We start from the raw sequence: 13,696 nt of genomic DNA, 5'->3' as shown, positions 1-13,696 counted from the left end.
GGTCAGTTTGGTTTATTTTTGGTTTTTATCTTGACTTAGTTTCTCCTTTAATTGACCTTTCCATTAGTGTAGTAGGGTGATCGCAGTGGATGGAAGGGGTAAACAGCAGGGGATCAGTGGGCAGAGACAACTGCCTCACCGAAACAGTATTTCCTTTGGTTGGTTCCTGAGTTACCAAGTGACAAGGAATGCAGCCTCCCTCTAGTTCACCATCTTGGATCTCCATATATCTCTTAAATTTACAATAATGTGTAAAAATAATTAATGTCCATTTTCTATCCTTTGCACATTAGAAACTTTAAGATTTCTTTCTTTCTCAATTTCAATGAGAATATAATACAATTTTTTTACATTGGCAATGGACCTTTATTTTATTTATTTGTGTGTGGTGTTGAGAATCTAACCCAGTGCCTCACATGTGCTAGACAAGCACTCTGCCACTGAGCCACAACCCCAGCCCTAATTATTTTTCTTTATTATATTCTAAAGTGTGTGACATTTAGAGCGGGGGGTATAGCTCAGTGGTAGAGTCCTTGCCTAAAAGCATGATATCTGATAATACGGGGGTAAGAAATTTACTTATGTGAAGCCAGAGTAGATTTTGTGAAATCAAATTCCTGTCTTACAAGTACATTAAAAAAATTTTTTTTACTGTTTTGTTTACATTAAATGTTAATGCATGCATTGAATTTAGGACACGCTGACTTTTTTTAACATTTTAAATTGTAGATAGACACATTTATTTATTTATTTATTTATTTATTTATTTATTTATGTACTTTTATGTGATGCTAAGGATTGAACCCAATGCCTCACATGTGCCAGGCAAGGGCTTTACCACTGAGCCACAACCCCAGATCAGGACATGCTATTGTATAAAATCTATGTTAAATTCTACATGGAAGGGCTGGGGTTGTGGCTCAGTGGTAGAGTGCTTGCCTAGCACCTGTGAGGCACTGGGATCGATCCTCAGCATCACATAAAAATAAATAAATAAAACAAAGGTATTGTGTCCATCTACAACTAAAACATTAAATAAAAAAACTTTAAAAAGTTCTACATGGGAAGCAATGGTGAAGATGTGGGGAAAAAGATACACTCATACATTGCTGATGGGATTGCAAATTGGTACAGCCACCCTGGAAAGCAGTATAGAGATTCCTTAGAAAATTTGGAATGGAAACCACCATTTAACCCAGCTATCCCACTCCTTGGGATAGCTCCTATACCCAAAGGACTTAAAACCAGCATACTGCAGTTTATAGCGATCAATTTTTATATCACATCAATGTTTATAGCGGCTCAATTCAAAATAGCCAGATTTTGGAACCAACCTAGATGCACTTCAGTGGATGAATGGATACAATGGAATACTATTTGGCCTTGAAGAAGAAGGAAATTATGGCATTTGCAAGTAAATGGAAGGAACTGGAGAATATCATGCTGAGATAAGCCAATCCCAAAAAAACAAAGGCTGAATGTTTTCTGTGATAAGTGGATGATGATATATAACGGGGGTGGGGGAGTAAGGAAACAATGGAGGAAGGATGGATTGTGTAGAGGGAAATGAGGAGTGGAGAGGGGGAAGAGAGGAAGGAAAGTAATAGAATGAGACAAACATCATTACCCTATGTACACATATGATTACACAAATGGTGTGAGTACTTCATGTACAACCAAAGAAATGAAAGTTGTACACCATTTGTGTACAATGAATTAAATAATAATAATGCTAATAAATACTTATCTGACCACCTACCAAAAAAATTCTATATGGGAAAAAAGGTAATCAAGATTTGCTTTCCAGCTAAAATCCAATGAGTGAAGTCAAGTAGTTTTGTTATTTACCAAGTTTTTATTCATTTATTTTAGCATGTTGTGGGTAGTTACTCAAGATCACATCAGTGATGAGTAGTAGAACCAGATCTCAGACCCATGACTTCTGAATCCACAGCTTGTGCTGTTTCTTTCTTTTTCAATTTTATTTTTTAGTGTGGTGTGGGGAATCTATGCCAGGCCTCTCACATGCTAGGCACTGAACCATATCCCTAGCCCCTATTTCTTTTTTGTATTTAGTTTTTCCTTTTATCGATTTTATATGCCCATAATTCACAAGGTAATATAATTAATTGTGTGAGAATAAATAGCATCCCCTCACCCAACTCCGGCACTTTGAACACTTTTGCTAATTTTTAAATTTTTTTGGCATCTAACTCTGTATCTCTAAATAACTTAATTTTATTTGCTGTGTCTTCATTTTTTTAGTTTTAGGAATTAACTGTAGACTTCCATCCTGGAACTTAAAGACTTAGTTATCTTTTACTATACTCTCTGCCCCTGCTACAAATATGCAAACTTCCAGTTTGCCAACTTCCTAAGACAGTTATTGATACTGTATTGTCAATTAACTGAAAATTCCATGTTTACATTTGTGACTATGTAAATAGTATTCATGGCTGAGTTTTGTGGTGTATGATTACTTTTCTCTTTCCTCCTGTATTCCTAAATATTGTCTTTTTGGGTTGCTCATTTTCTATGTATTTATCACTGATTCAACTTCGGCCCCAGTTATGTGAAGTTTCTTCTGACTGTATTTCCCTTTTATTTTTATTTTTATTTTTTTGTAGTTGTAAATGGGCAGCATTCCTTTATTTATTTATTTTTATGTGGTGCTGAGGATCAGACCCAGTGCCTCACACATGCTAGGCAAGTGCTTTACCACTGAGCCACAACCCCAGTCCTTCTTATTGTATTTCAGTGCATTAGGTTTAAATTCTTGAAGACACTTCTTGAACTTTTCTAATCTGAGTTAGTTGCTGTGCTGTGGAGCTGTCATATTAGATTCAAAGTTCCCTGTCATTTCTTGAATCTTATGTTTTCTTCTGACTAGTTTTATATGCACAATTTTTTATGGAACATATTCTCTGGTAACCTCCAGCAATAGGTTTGTAAGAAGTAATTTTTTTAGTTTTACATATCTGAAAATGTCTTTAGATAGTTTGGTCAGATAGAAACTTCTTTTGGAAGTCACATAACCTCAAAATTTTGAAGGTGTTATTTTACTGTCTTTTAGCTTTTTCTTTAAGAAGTTCAACACCAAGTAGGAGACAGTGGTGCACGTCTGTAATCCAAGCCACTCAGGAAGCTGAGGGAGGAGGATTATAAGTTTGAGGCCAGTCTTGACAATTTAGCAAGACCCCATTTCAAAATATAAATAAATAGAATTGGGGGGATGTAGCTCAGTGGTAGAGCATCCCTGTGTTTAATGCCTAGTACTAGAAACAAACAAAACCATTCTGATTCTTTTTTTAAAATACATTTTTAGCTGTAGATGGACATGGTGCCTTTATTTTATTTGTTTATTAATGTGGTGCTGAGGATTGAATCCAGTGCCTCACATATGCTAGGCAAGCGCTCTACCACTGAGCCACAACCCCAACCCTCATTCTAATTCTTGATTCTTTGAATGAAACCTTTCTTTCTTATAGAACTTCTTCAATGAGAACACTTTTAAAATCTACTCTTTTAGCAATTTTCTTTTTCTTTCTTTATTTTTTTCCTCCCTGTACTGGGAATTGAACCCAGGGACACTTTGCCACTGAGCTATATCCCCAGACCTGTCATTTATATTGTTGGTTTTGAGACAGTCTCACTAAATTGCCCAGGCTGGCCTCAAACTTGCTATCTTCCTATGATAGTCTCCTAAATTGCTGGGATTACAGGTGTGTGCCACCCCACCAACTTGCTTGTACATGGGATCAAACACAGAGCCTCTTGTGCCCTGTGCACTACTGCTGAGCTATACCCTCAGCCCTCACAATTTTCAAGAATTTAATACCTGGTTATTAACTATAGTCACAATGTTGTACAATGATCTCTTTATTTTATTTTATTTTATTTTTTAATGTGGTGCTGAGAATCAAACCCCGTACCTCACGTGTTCCAGGGGAGCACTCTACCACTGAGCCACAACCCCAGCCCCAATGATCTCTTGAATTTATTCCTCCTAACTAAAATTTTGTATCCTTTGACCAATGTCTCCCCGGTAGTGTTTGTTTCTAGTTTCTTTTGCTTGACTTACAGTGTTGGCCAGGACCTCTAATACAGTTATGTATATACAAATGATGCTTGTTGACTCCCTTTTCTCATTCCTAATTTTAGAAGAAATATTTTCAACATCTCTCATTTAAAGTGATTAGGTGAGGGTGTTGGGGATTGAACCCAGGACTTCATACATGCCAGGCAAGCACTCTACCAGTAAGGTACAATCCTAGTCCTTAGACTGATACTATAGGCTTTATAGGTACTTGTTATGAGGTTGAGAAGTTCCTTTTTAGGATTAATTTATTAAGGGTTTCTTTTCATAAATATATAATTTTTATCAAATGCTTTTCTGAATCTATTCAAGTAGTCCTGGTTTCTCTGTTTTTCTCTGATAATGTGATGATTAACAATTACATATTTTATTAAGCCATCTTTATATACCTGGGATAAACCTAACTTAGTCATGGTTTATTGTCCTTTAACACTAGAGTAGGAATTAGTTTTTACTATATAATAAGACTCCCCAAAACTTTAGTGGCTTAAAACTATAATTAATGACTTGGTTTATGATTCTTGGTTCGTGATTTTGGCCTGGGAATAGGTGAGATAGCTCATCTCCGTTCAAGTGATATCAGTTAGTATCTATTAATTAATGCTTACTAGAAACTTAAAAGTTTAAAAACAACATTGTGTGTTAAGAATTCAAGCTCAACTTTAGCTGGTCCTCTCATTTGCGTACCTTTTTCAAGGTTGCAATCAAAGTGTTAACTAGATTGGGGAGGGGGTCTCATCCGAAGGCTTATTAATTGAGAAAGGATTTGCTTCCAAGTTCAATTGATTGTTGGCAGAATTTGAATTTCCTAAGAACTAATGGACTGAGAGCCTTTGCTTCTAGCCAACTGTTGTGCAGAGGCTATTCTCATTTCTTTATCACTTGGGCTATTCTAACGTGGCAACTGACTCCATCAAAGCCAGCAAGGGAAAGAACTTTCCAGAAGGATAGAAGTCAGACTCTTATGTAACCTAATTATGAAAGTAACATCTTATCACCTTTGCTGTGTTCTGTGTATTAGAAGCAAGTTGCCAGCCTACACTCAAGGAGAGGGGAAATATAAGGAACTGAAGACCAGGAGATAGCTGTCGTTCTTTTTTTGTTGTTGTTAACATTTTTGTATTTTCAAGACAACGGGAATTGTATACAAGTGACAGCAGATCCCTGTCTCTATTTTTATCTAAAAAACAACAAGGTGAATTCTCAAGGAAGAAAAAGAAAAAAAAAAAACAGCTGGGTACGTAAGGGATTATGTCTTCCTTCATTGCTTGGAACCAGTAGTTATGTTACTGTCATATAATCAGGAAAGTGGTCATGATAAATTGGAAGAGATACATATGCTGCTTTTATTTTGCCAACAAACCACCTGCCATGCAATGCATGGGACAATAGCAATAGTTGTAGTAATTGACAGATACTTCACATACATGTTGCCCTGAGCTGAATCTTTCTTAACATTAATATGAATAACTTCTCCATGTTTCTTACATTCTTCAGTCATGTCATCATTAATCTCTGTATCCCATCCAATTTCTTCTTTTGGGGTTTAAACATATTAGAGAATTGAAAACACTGTGTTGCAAGTGATTGAGCAGAGGCAGCTACAGGTAAAACTGAAGTTTCAGTCTGTTGGCAAAGTCCTGTTTATAGATCTGTAATAAAAGAGAATTCTGCTGCAGCACCAAATGCCAAAGAGTCACTCATTTGTAAAGCTTGCTGTGCTGCTGGTGGAATCTGCAAACCTGTACCCTCTGTGCATCTGGTCATTAATTGAAGATGACCAGTTTTTCCCAAGTCATTTCTAGGCCCTTCTAACTTATCACCGTCCAGAAATGAACTATCACTAGAAGCATCAGCACATTCATTAACATGATCAACTTTCATTGGCCCTCCTGCTAGATCTAATCCATAGTTGTTTCAAGCCTTCTTGGCACATTTTAGGTCAGAAAATGTAATAAATCCATAGTTTAGATTGACCTATTTCATTATCCATTATGAGCTGCATACTTTAATTCTGTCTAAAAGGCTTAAGATCTGATTAAAATGCCAGAGCTGGCCCCTAACCTGCAATCCTACTGCCTCAACCTCCTTAGTCACTGGAAGTAGAGGCTGCACCACTGTGCCTGGGTTCTTCCTTTGCTGCTACTTTGCTTCCTTTCCAGGCTTTTTCTTTTCCTTTCTCCAGCTCTATTTTGCCTCCATTCCTTACTTTGCTTCTTTTTCTTTCAAGACTATATCTTGTTTTTTTCCTTCTTTTTGCATCTTCTTCATTGCCATTAGCACTGCTCAACTTGTTCTATCCTTCTTTCTTTTTTGAGACAGGGTCTTACTAAGTTGCCCAGGCTAGCCTTGAATTTGTTGTGATCCTTCTGCCTCAGCCTTCTGAGTAGCTGAGATCACAGCAATATGCAACCACACCTAGCTTCTCTTCCTTCTTGTAAGGAGCCTCAAAAACATTGCTTCAATATCAATATCTGCCATTGCCTCTAAATGTCTGTGTAGGCTTTGAAATGCCTATAGTGCTCATATTAAGAAGAGAATGCTGCTTCTTCTTCTGCTGCTGCTGCTGCTGCTGCCCTACTGAAACTTCTTTTCATAGTCTACCTACCATCCCATGACTCAGTATTATGACTAGGGCTCAGCTATGAGAGCTGGGTTTCCTCTTTCCAAGTAGTCTCTTATCAGATAAGAGGCTAACTCTGACTTGTTCACATGGTAGCAACAGCAGGTTCTAAGAGAATGGGAGTAGAAACTACAAAGTCCTTGGAGCCCTAAACTCAGAACACATACTATGACACTTCAGCTGTACTTTGTTAGTCAAGGCCAGCACAGATGTAAAGGATATAGAACTAACAATACCTCTAAATGGAAGAAGCTGCAACAAGTTAGTGACCTTTTAAAATCTACAATTTATTCTGTTAGTTTTGATTTGTTCACTTTTTGTTTGATGTTTTAACAGAGGAGTCAGAGAAGTAAAAATCATCTAGGAAAAAAGGTGTGAATAGCTGAATATGTCAGAATTTTAATAAATGGAAGTTCATAGTTTTGTCTGCTTCCTTAACCTTATTTGTGTCATCTGTCTTCTTAGGATGGACATTCTGAAGTTACTCGCTATTCTCCCAAAGTGGAATTCACTTTGGTAAAGCAGAATAGAAAAAGACTTTCCAAGTTTCTATCATTTGTATTACATTCTGAGGTCCCGGTCACTATGGTAACCACAAAGCAGCAATATAAGGAGGAGGGCCTGGGAGGGAGAGAAATGTGGCTAAAGTGCAACGTAGCTGAAAAATTGGCTCTCTGGAAATTATTGTTCCCAGGACATTCAGTGATTCATAGAGTTTTGTGAGCCTAAGGACTTGTCCAGATTACATCCAAAATAACATCTCTGTTTCTAAGTGACTTGCTCTTAATTAAACCTTTGTTAAGTTTCCATGTAATGAATGAATTGCTATATGTCAAAGCTGCTGTGTGGCATTTGAAATTCTCTGCAAAATTTATCTTGAAATTGGCAGTATTTGTTCTTTCTCCTTTGATTTCATAAATTTTCTTTGTGGTGGGGGGCACGTAACTGTTTTCTCCTATTCAGATTCAAACACTTAGTATGATAAGATGGATGAGCCATCTGATTGATAGTCTTTTTTGGGGGAGGGGGTATTGGGAATTTAACACAGGAATACTTTATCACTGAGCTACATTCTCAGCCCTTTTTATTTTTTATTTTTTATTTTAAGTAAGTTCTCACTAATTTACTTAGTATCTGCCAAGTTACTGAGGCTGACCTGAAACTTATGATCCTCCTGCCTCAGCTTCCTTAGTTACTAGGACTATAAGAGTGCTCCACCGTACATTGCAGATTGATGGTCTTAATGCTTTTATTCAGCTGAGCCAAACATGATACAATTGAAAAATATATTTGGTTCTAGGTATATAGGCAGCTACAGTCAATGGTGAATTCTGTTCAGTTGTATAGTAGCCATTTTCGGTCAATAAAAGGCAGACAAATTCATCTTTACAGATAACATCTTTCCTAGAACTTAATTTTCAGTTTCTGCTTTTAAAAAAAGTGTTAAAGTATTCCTTTATGTGTTTTGGGGATCAAATGACAGCATGTATTTTTGGTTTTGTTTTGTTTTGTTTTGGAACCAGGAATTGAATCCAGGGGACTCAACCACTGAACCACATCCCCAGCCCTTTTGTATATTTTATTTAGAGACAGGGTCTCGCTGAGTTACTTAAGACCTTGCTAAGTTGCTGAGGCTGACTTTGAATTCGAGATCCGCCTGCCTCAGCCTCCTGAGCTGCTGGAATTACAAGTGTGCGCCACCATGCCTGGCTAATTTTTTTAACTTAAACAGTTTATTTAATATTTGGCCAGGCATGGCCTGTAATCCCAGCTCTTCAGGAGCCTGAGACTGGAAGTTCACAAATTCAAGGCCAGCCTGGGCAACTTAGCAAGACTGTCTCAAAATTTTTTAAAAAGGTGGGGAGCTGGGGATATGGCTCAGTGGCAGAGCACCCCTGGTTTAATGCTTAGTATTGTTCAATCCCCAGTCTGTTCAGTTTCACAATTTTCATTATGACCTAGGTTATTATTTGCAGAGAGAATTTCCTTGCTGTATGTTCTGTGCCATGTAGTAGGTTTGTGAGTCATGTACTTACTTGACTAAACAGTATCTTGACTGACCCCCACCCTTTTTAAATGCTGGGGCTCAAATCCAGGGCCTGTGCATGCTAGGCAAGCACTCTATCACTGCACTATGCCCCCAGCCTCCCCTTAACTTTTTATTTTTGAAATAATTTCATATTTACAGATACAGAATTATTACAAGAATAGCACAAATAATATTCTTTACTCAGATTCCCCAAACTTTTAACATTTGTTCATCTCTCTCTTTATGATATATATTCAGTACACACAATATACATAGGCAATACATCATATCTAAAATTATTTTTCAGAACTATTTGAGAGTAAGTATTACTGATTCTCCTTTGCCTTAAATACATTCACATATATTCCTACCAACACCACCCCCCAATCAAAGGACAATCTGTCTTTTTTTAGTTGTCATTGGACCTTTATTTTACTTATTTATATGTGGTGCTGAGAATTGAACCCAGCACGTCGCATGTGGTAGGCAAGTACTCCACCACTGAGCCACAACCCCAGCCCAAAGGACAGTCTCTTAAAATAGGAAATTACATTGGTACAATACTTTAATCCACATATCTTATTCAAACTTTACCAGTTAACTTGATAATATCCTTTAGAACAATACACAAAAAATGTTTTTGAGTGCTTGTGCTTTAAATGTTGTGGATTGTGCTATGGACAGTTCAGTCATCACGGCTCCTCTCCCATCTCAGTCTTACATTTGGTTCCATGAGCAATGTGAGTAGGTAGGTACTCTGTCCCCTGACCTAGACATAAAGATGGGGCAAATGACTTTACTTGATTTTCCTCTTTTGTATGATTTAGTGGAGCAGCGTGACTTCATTGGAGTGGACAACACAGGAAAGAGACTGCTCTTCATGGCTAATGAAGCAGACTTGGATGAAGAGCTGGTCATTAAGGGATCCATCCTGCAGAAGTAAGCCCTAGAGATTTCCTTCTTGGCAGTTCTCCTTGTCTTAAAACAAAATAAAACCACCCACCATGGGAAAGAGGATTATATTGTGTGAAATTGACAAAAGTATGTGAACGTTTTCCCCCCTGAGACTGAATGAAGGCTTTTCTTCACTGCATGAAACTTTCCTTGTGTCTTTTCTTGCCAAGGTAGAGCCAAATCCTGCAAAGGAATAGGGTAAAGCAGCTGTGGGGGGAATAGGACTGTCTTTCTGATAGTGTTTTAGAACCTCTCAAAAAAAAGTTTGCAAAAAGCACATAACAAAAAATTTGCCATCTTAATCATTCTTAAGTGACAAAATCAGAAATAAATATATTCACATTGTTAGGAAACAAATCTTCAGAGCTTTTTCATGTTGGAAATATGATTTCATAACATATCTCATTAGACAATTCCCCTTTTCCCCCCTTTCCCTAAGCCCCTTGTAACCACCATTCTATTTTCTGTTTCTATTAATTTGACTACATATCTTATGTAAATGAAAATCATACTGTATTTGTCTTTATGTGATGGACTTATTTCACTTATAATGTTCTCAAGATTCATTATGTTATAACATATGACAGTATTCCCTTCCTTTTTAATGCTAATATTCCATTTTATGTGTATATCACATTTTGCACATCTCCTCGTCCATTGGACATTTGAGTTACTTCTACCCCTGGGCTATTGTGTATAGTGCTGCTATGAACATTCATATATAGATATCTCTTTGAGACCTTACTTTCAGTTCTTTTGGATATACACCCAGAAATGGAATTGTTGGATCACATAGTAGTTCTATTTTTAATTTTTTAAAGAATTTTCAATCTATTTTCCTTAATAATTATACCATTTAACAGTCCCACCAATAATGCATAAGGGTTCCAATATCTTCACATCCTTGTCAGACCTTGATATTTTCATTTTTTATGATGTAAACCATTTTACTAGATATGTAATACTATCTCCTTGAGAACCTACTTTTAATACAATGGTACACATAGTCAACCCAGTTACATTTTCAGCCAGTCACATTTTTTTCAATTAGCATTTATTGATTGCTTACCCAGCATGGAATTTTTGTTTTGTTTTGTTTTTATAATCCAGAGAAAATATTTATTTCAAGAGAGAGAAGCATTGTTGAATAGGAAGAAGAAACTTTCAAAAAAATTCAAGTGAGTTTAAGTGTGAGCAATTTTCCACAGAAGACAGTATCTTAAGGAATCTCTGTGAATTGTAATAATTCTGAAATATTTAAGACTAGAATTTCATCCAACTTCTATATCCATAATGTTCAAATACCATATATGAGATTCTGCAAGCATATTTGAGTTGTAGGTATTTTAGGGCAAAATTTTAATAATGATAATATATTCCATTCAAATCACAAGGAAAATATAGAACAAATGATATAGAACCTCTAATTCTATTGCCTGTTTGAGTAAGAGTTATTCCATTTTTCCAGGAGTGGATGATTTTTAAATTGATAAATCTGAAAAATAGTAGTTTATAAGTCTGACATATCAATTGAAACACCTGATAACAAATATCTTCATGGCTTAATATGAAAAGTATGTGCAATAAAATATATGTAATTTAATACATTCACATACACCAGCATGGAATTTTAACCAGAAGCCACATACCTAGAATTTTTGCTTGATGCTGGTATACAGGAATGTTTAATGAATGTTTGAAGCCTGGGTAAAATGAATATGAGAGGAATAAATTGGGAAAAGAAATACCTTCTTCTTTGCCTTTGCTATTCAGCACAGTAGGAATAAGAGGTATTTCAGAGTATGTTGTTTAATGAAATCAAGCTATACTCTGGCTTCAGAATAGGCCGTTACCTCTAAGGATAAAAGTTCTATATTAGCACCTGGCATGGTGGTACACACCTGTAATCCCAGCAGCCCAGGAGACTGAGACAGGAGGATCTCAAGTTCAAAGCCAGCCTCAGCAAAAGTGAGTTGCTAAGCAACTCAGCGAGACCCTGTCTCTAAATAAAGTACAAAATAGGGCTGGGGATGTGGCTTAGTGGTCGAGTGCCTATGAGTTCAATCCCTGGTACCAAAAAAAAAAAAAAAGTTCTATATTAGCGGCTTTGTTGTCTCATCTATGAAATGGGACTGATAATAAGAGGGGTATTGTGGGGAATAAATAAGGTAATACATGTAAAATAATCAGCATAATGTTTCTTACATAGTAAGTGACCAAAAATATTACATTATTATATTATATAATATAAATATAAAATATTATATTATATTATATAAATGTTATATTATTATTATATTATTATTATTTCTAAATAAGTAAACAGTTATTGAAAAACACTGTACATTCACTTCTGGATTAGAGTGGCTATTCAAACTATATCACAGAACTTGCTACCACTAGTTTCTAATTAGAAAATTACAAATAGAAATAAAAAGCTTCTGAAGTTTCAAGATCAGCAAAGGAAATAGGATAATTAAATCAATAAAATTTAAAAACTAGTAGCCCGGGAAAGAAATAAGACTCTGGTGATGAACACAGAAGGAATAAAAATGGTTTCCCATTTCCACCCTGTTATCACTCCCCAGAAGCCATATCGACATGATAATGAAATCCTGCAAACTCTCGCTGAATACCCAAATCTAAAAAGGTAATCTTTGCCTTTATCTTTGACTTTGAAGCAGTAGGGACAGCTACTGGAAAATAAATGATGAAGAAGGGAAAGTGGGAAATGAAACTGATACTTGAACAAAAGGAAATATTTAAGTCTAAACAACAAATGGGTGAAATAATACAGAGATAGAGAATTTTCCTACATAGGGATGGAATATGCCTCATAATTTTATGGCATGAGCCAAGAACCTTTAACAAAATCTCAGGAAAGAGAAATTTTCTAACAAAGACTTAACAGTATCTTAGCTATGTTTTTTGTACCACCCCCCGACATCATTCCCTGAAGCCATAAAAAAAATACAGAATATAAAATAGCCAGTACTCATATGGTACCTGGTCCCAGATATAGAAGGCTCAGAGATAAAAATTCATCTATGTTATATCAAAACAAATAAAATTCTGACTAGAACCATGATTTAAGCATGAACAAGACCAAAAGAATTAGCATGTCAACTATACAAACATACAGAGCAAATAAAATAAAAGGAAGGAAATTGCCTTGTAGCTGGGCATGGTGGCTCATGCCTGTAATCCCAGCTACTCAGGTTCAAGAAAAGAAAAAAAAGAAAAATGCCATGAAAAAACTAGAAAAAAAAAAAAAAACCAATTTGAGAAGTAGGAAATTTTCCTTACAACTATAAAACAAATAATTAAAACATGAATCGAATAAATAAGAATTCAGTGATATAGGAAGAAAAAAACATTGAGATAAAACAAGGATTTCATAGAACTAAAAAAATATTGAGGCAAAAAACTTAGTTACAGAATTAATTAAATAATTGTAAAGATAACAAAGAACAGAATAGACATTGCTGAAAATTACGGACACACAGAAATAGTTTGAGATATTCAGTGATTTAGATTAAAAAAAAAACAGTTGGGCTCAGGAGTGTGGCTCAATGGTGGAGGTACTTGCAAAGAAAGGAAGGAAGAGAGAAGGAGAAGAAGAGGAGAGGAGAAAGAAAAGAAAGGGAAAGAAGAGAAAAATAGTGAGAAAGGGAGGAGAAAGAGAGAGAGGAGAACATGGTTAAATAAATGAGAATATAATAAAAATGAAAGACAAAGATAATTCAGTATAATTAATATCTCTGAAATAGAGTACCCAAACATGTATTCAAAGATACAAGGACTTTTTGGTGAAGTAATTTCATTTGTCAATTTTATTCAATGATTTTAATATAAACAAAAAATATAAAAACTAGATAAGTAATAAAACTTCTGAAACCCCACCAAAACAACAATAATGGGATTTTAGAAAGGAATAAATCCAGAAGGGTAAAGAAAAGGAAAAAGGAGATAACAACACAAAAATGTAGAAGAA

The 13,696-nt window shown here is 35.7% G+C and overlaps 1 protein-coding gene across 8 annotated transcripts in view; it reads left to right on the top strand.

Moving 5' to 3' along the window:
• The window catches only part of EIF2B3 (eukaryotic translation initiation factor 2B subunit gamma), a 139,843-nt gene that overhangs the window by 54,983 nt on the left and 71,164 nt on the right, over positions 1-13,696 (top strand). For 7 of the 8 annotated variants that reach the window (XM_079116167.1, XM_079116165.1, XM_079116166.1 and 4 more), the window contains one exon: positions 9,576-9,687. The exons of the other annotated variant lie outside the window; for it this stretch is intronic. In XM_079116167.1, coding sequence (XP_078972293.1) covers positions 9,576-9,687 — 112 coding nt within the window. The remainder of the gene's footprint in view (positions 1-9,575; positions 9,688-13,696) is intronic. 8 annotated transcript variants of the gene reach the window in all.

This window comes from Sciurus vulgaris (assembly GCF_902686455.1).
Source record: "Sciurus vulgaris genome assembly, chromosome: 1".
In the NCBI taxonomy this organism is placed as follows: domain Eukaryota; kingdom Metazoa; phylum Chordata; class Mammalia; order Rodentia; family Sciuridae; genus Sciurus; species Sciurus vulgaris.
Note: the sequence above shows the minus strand (reverse complement) of the source record. Positions and strands in the feature narration are given on the sequence as shown.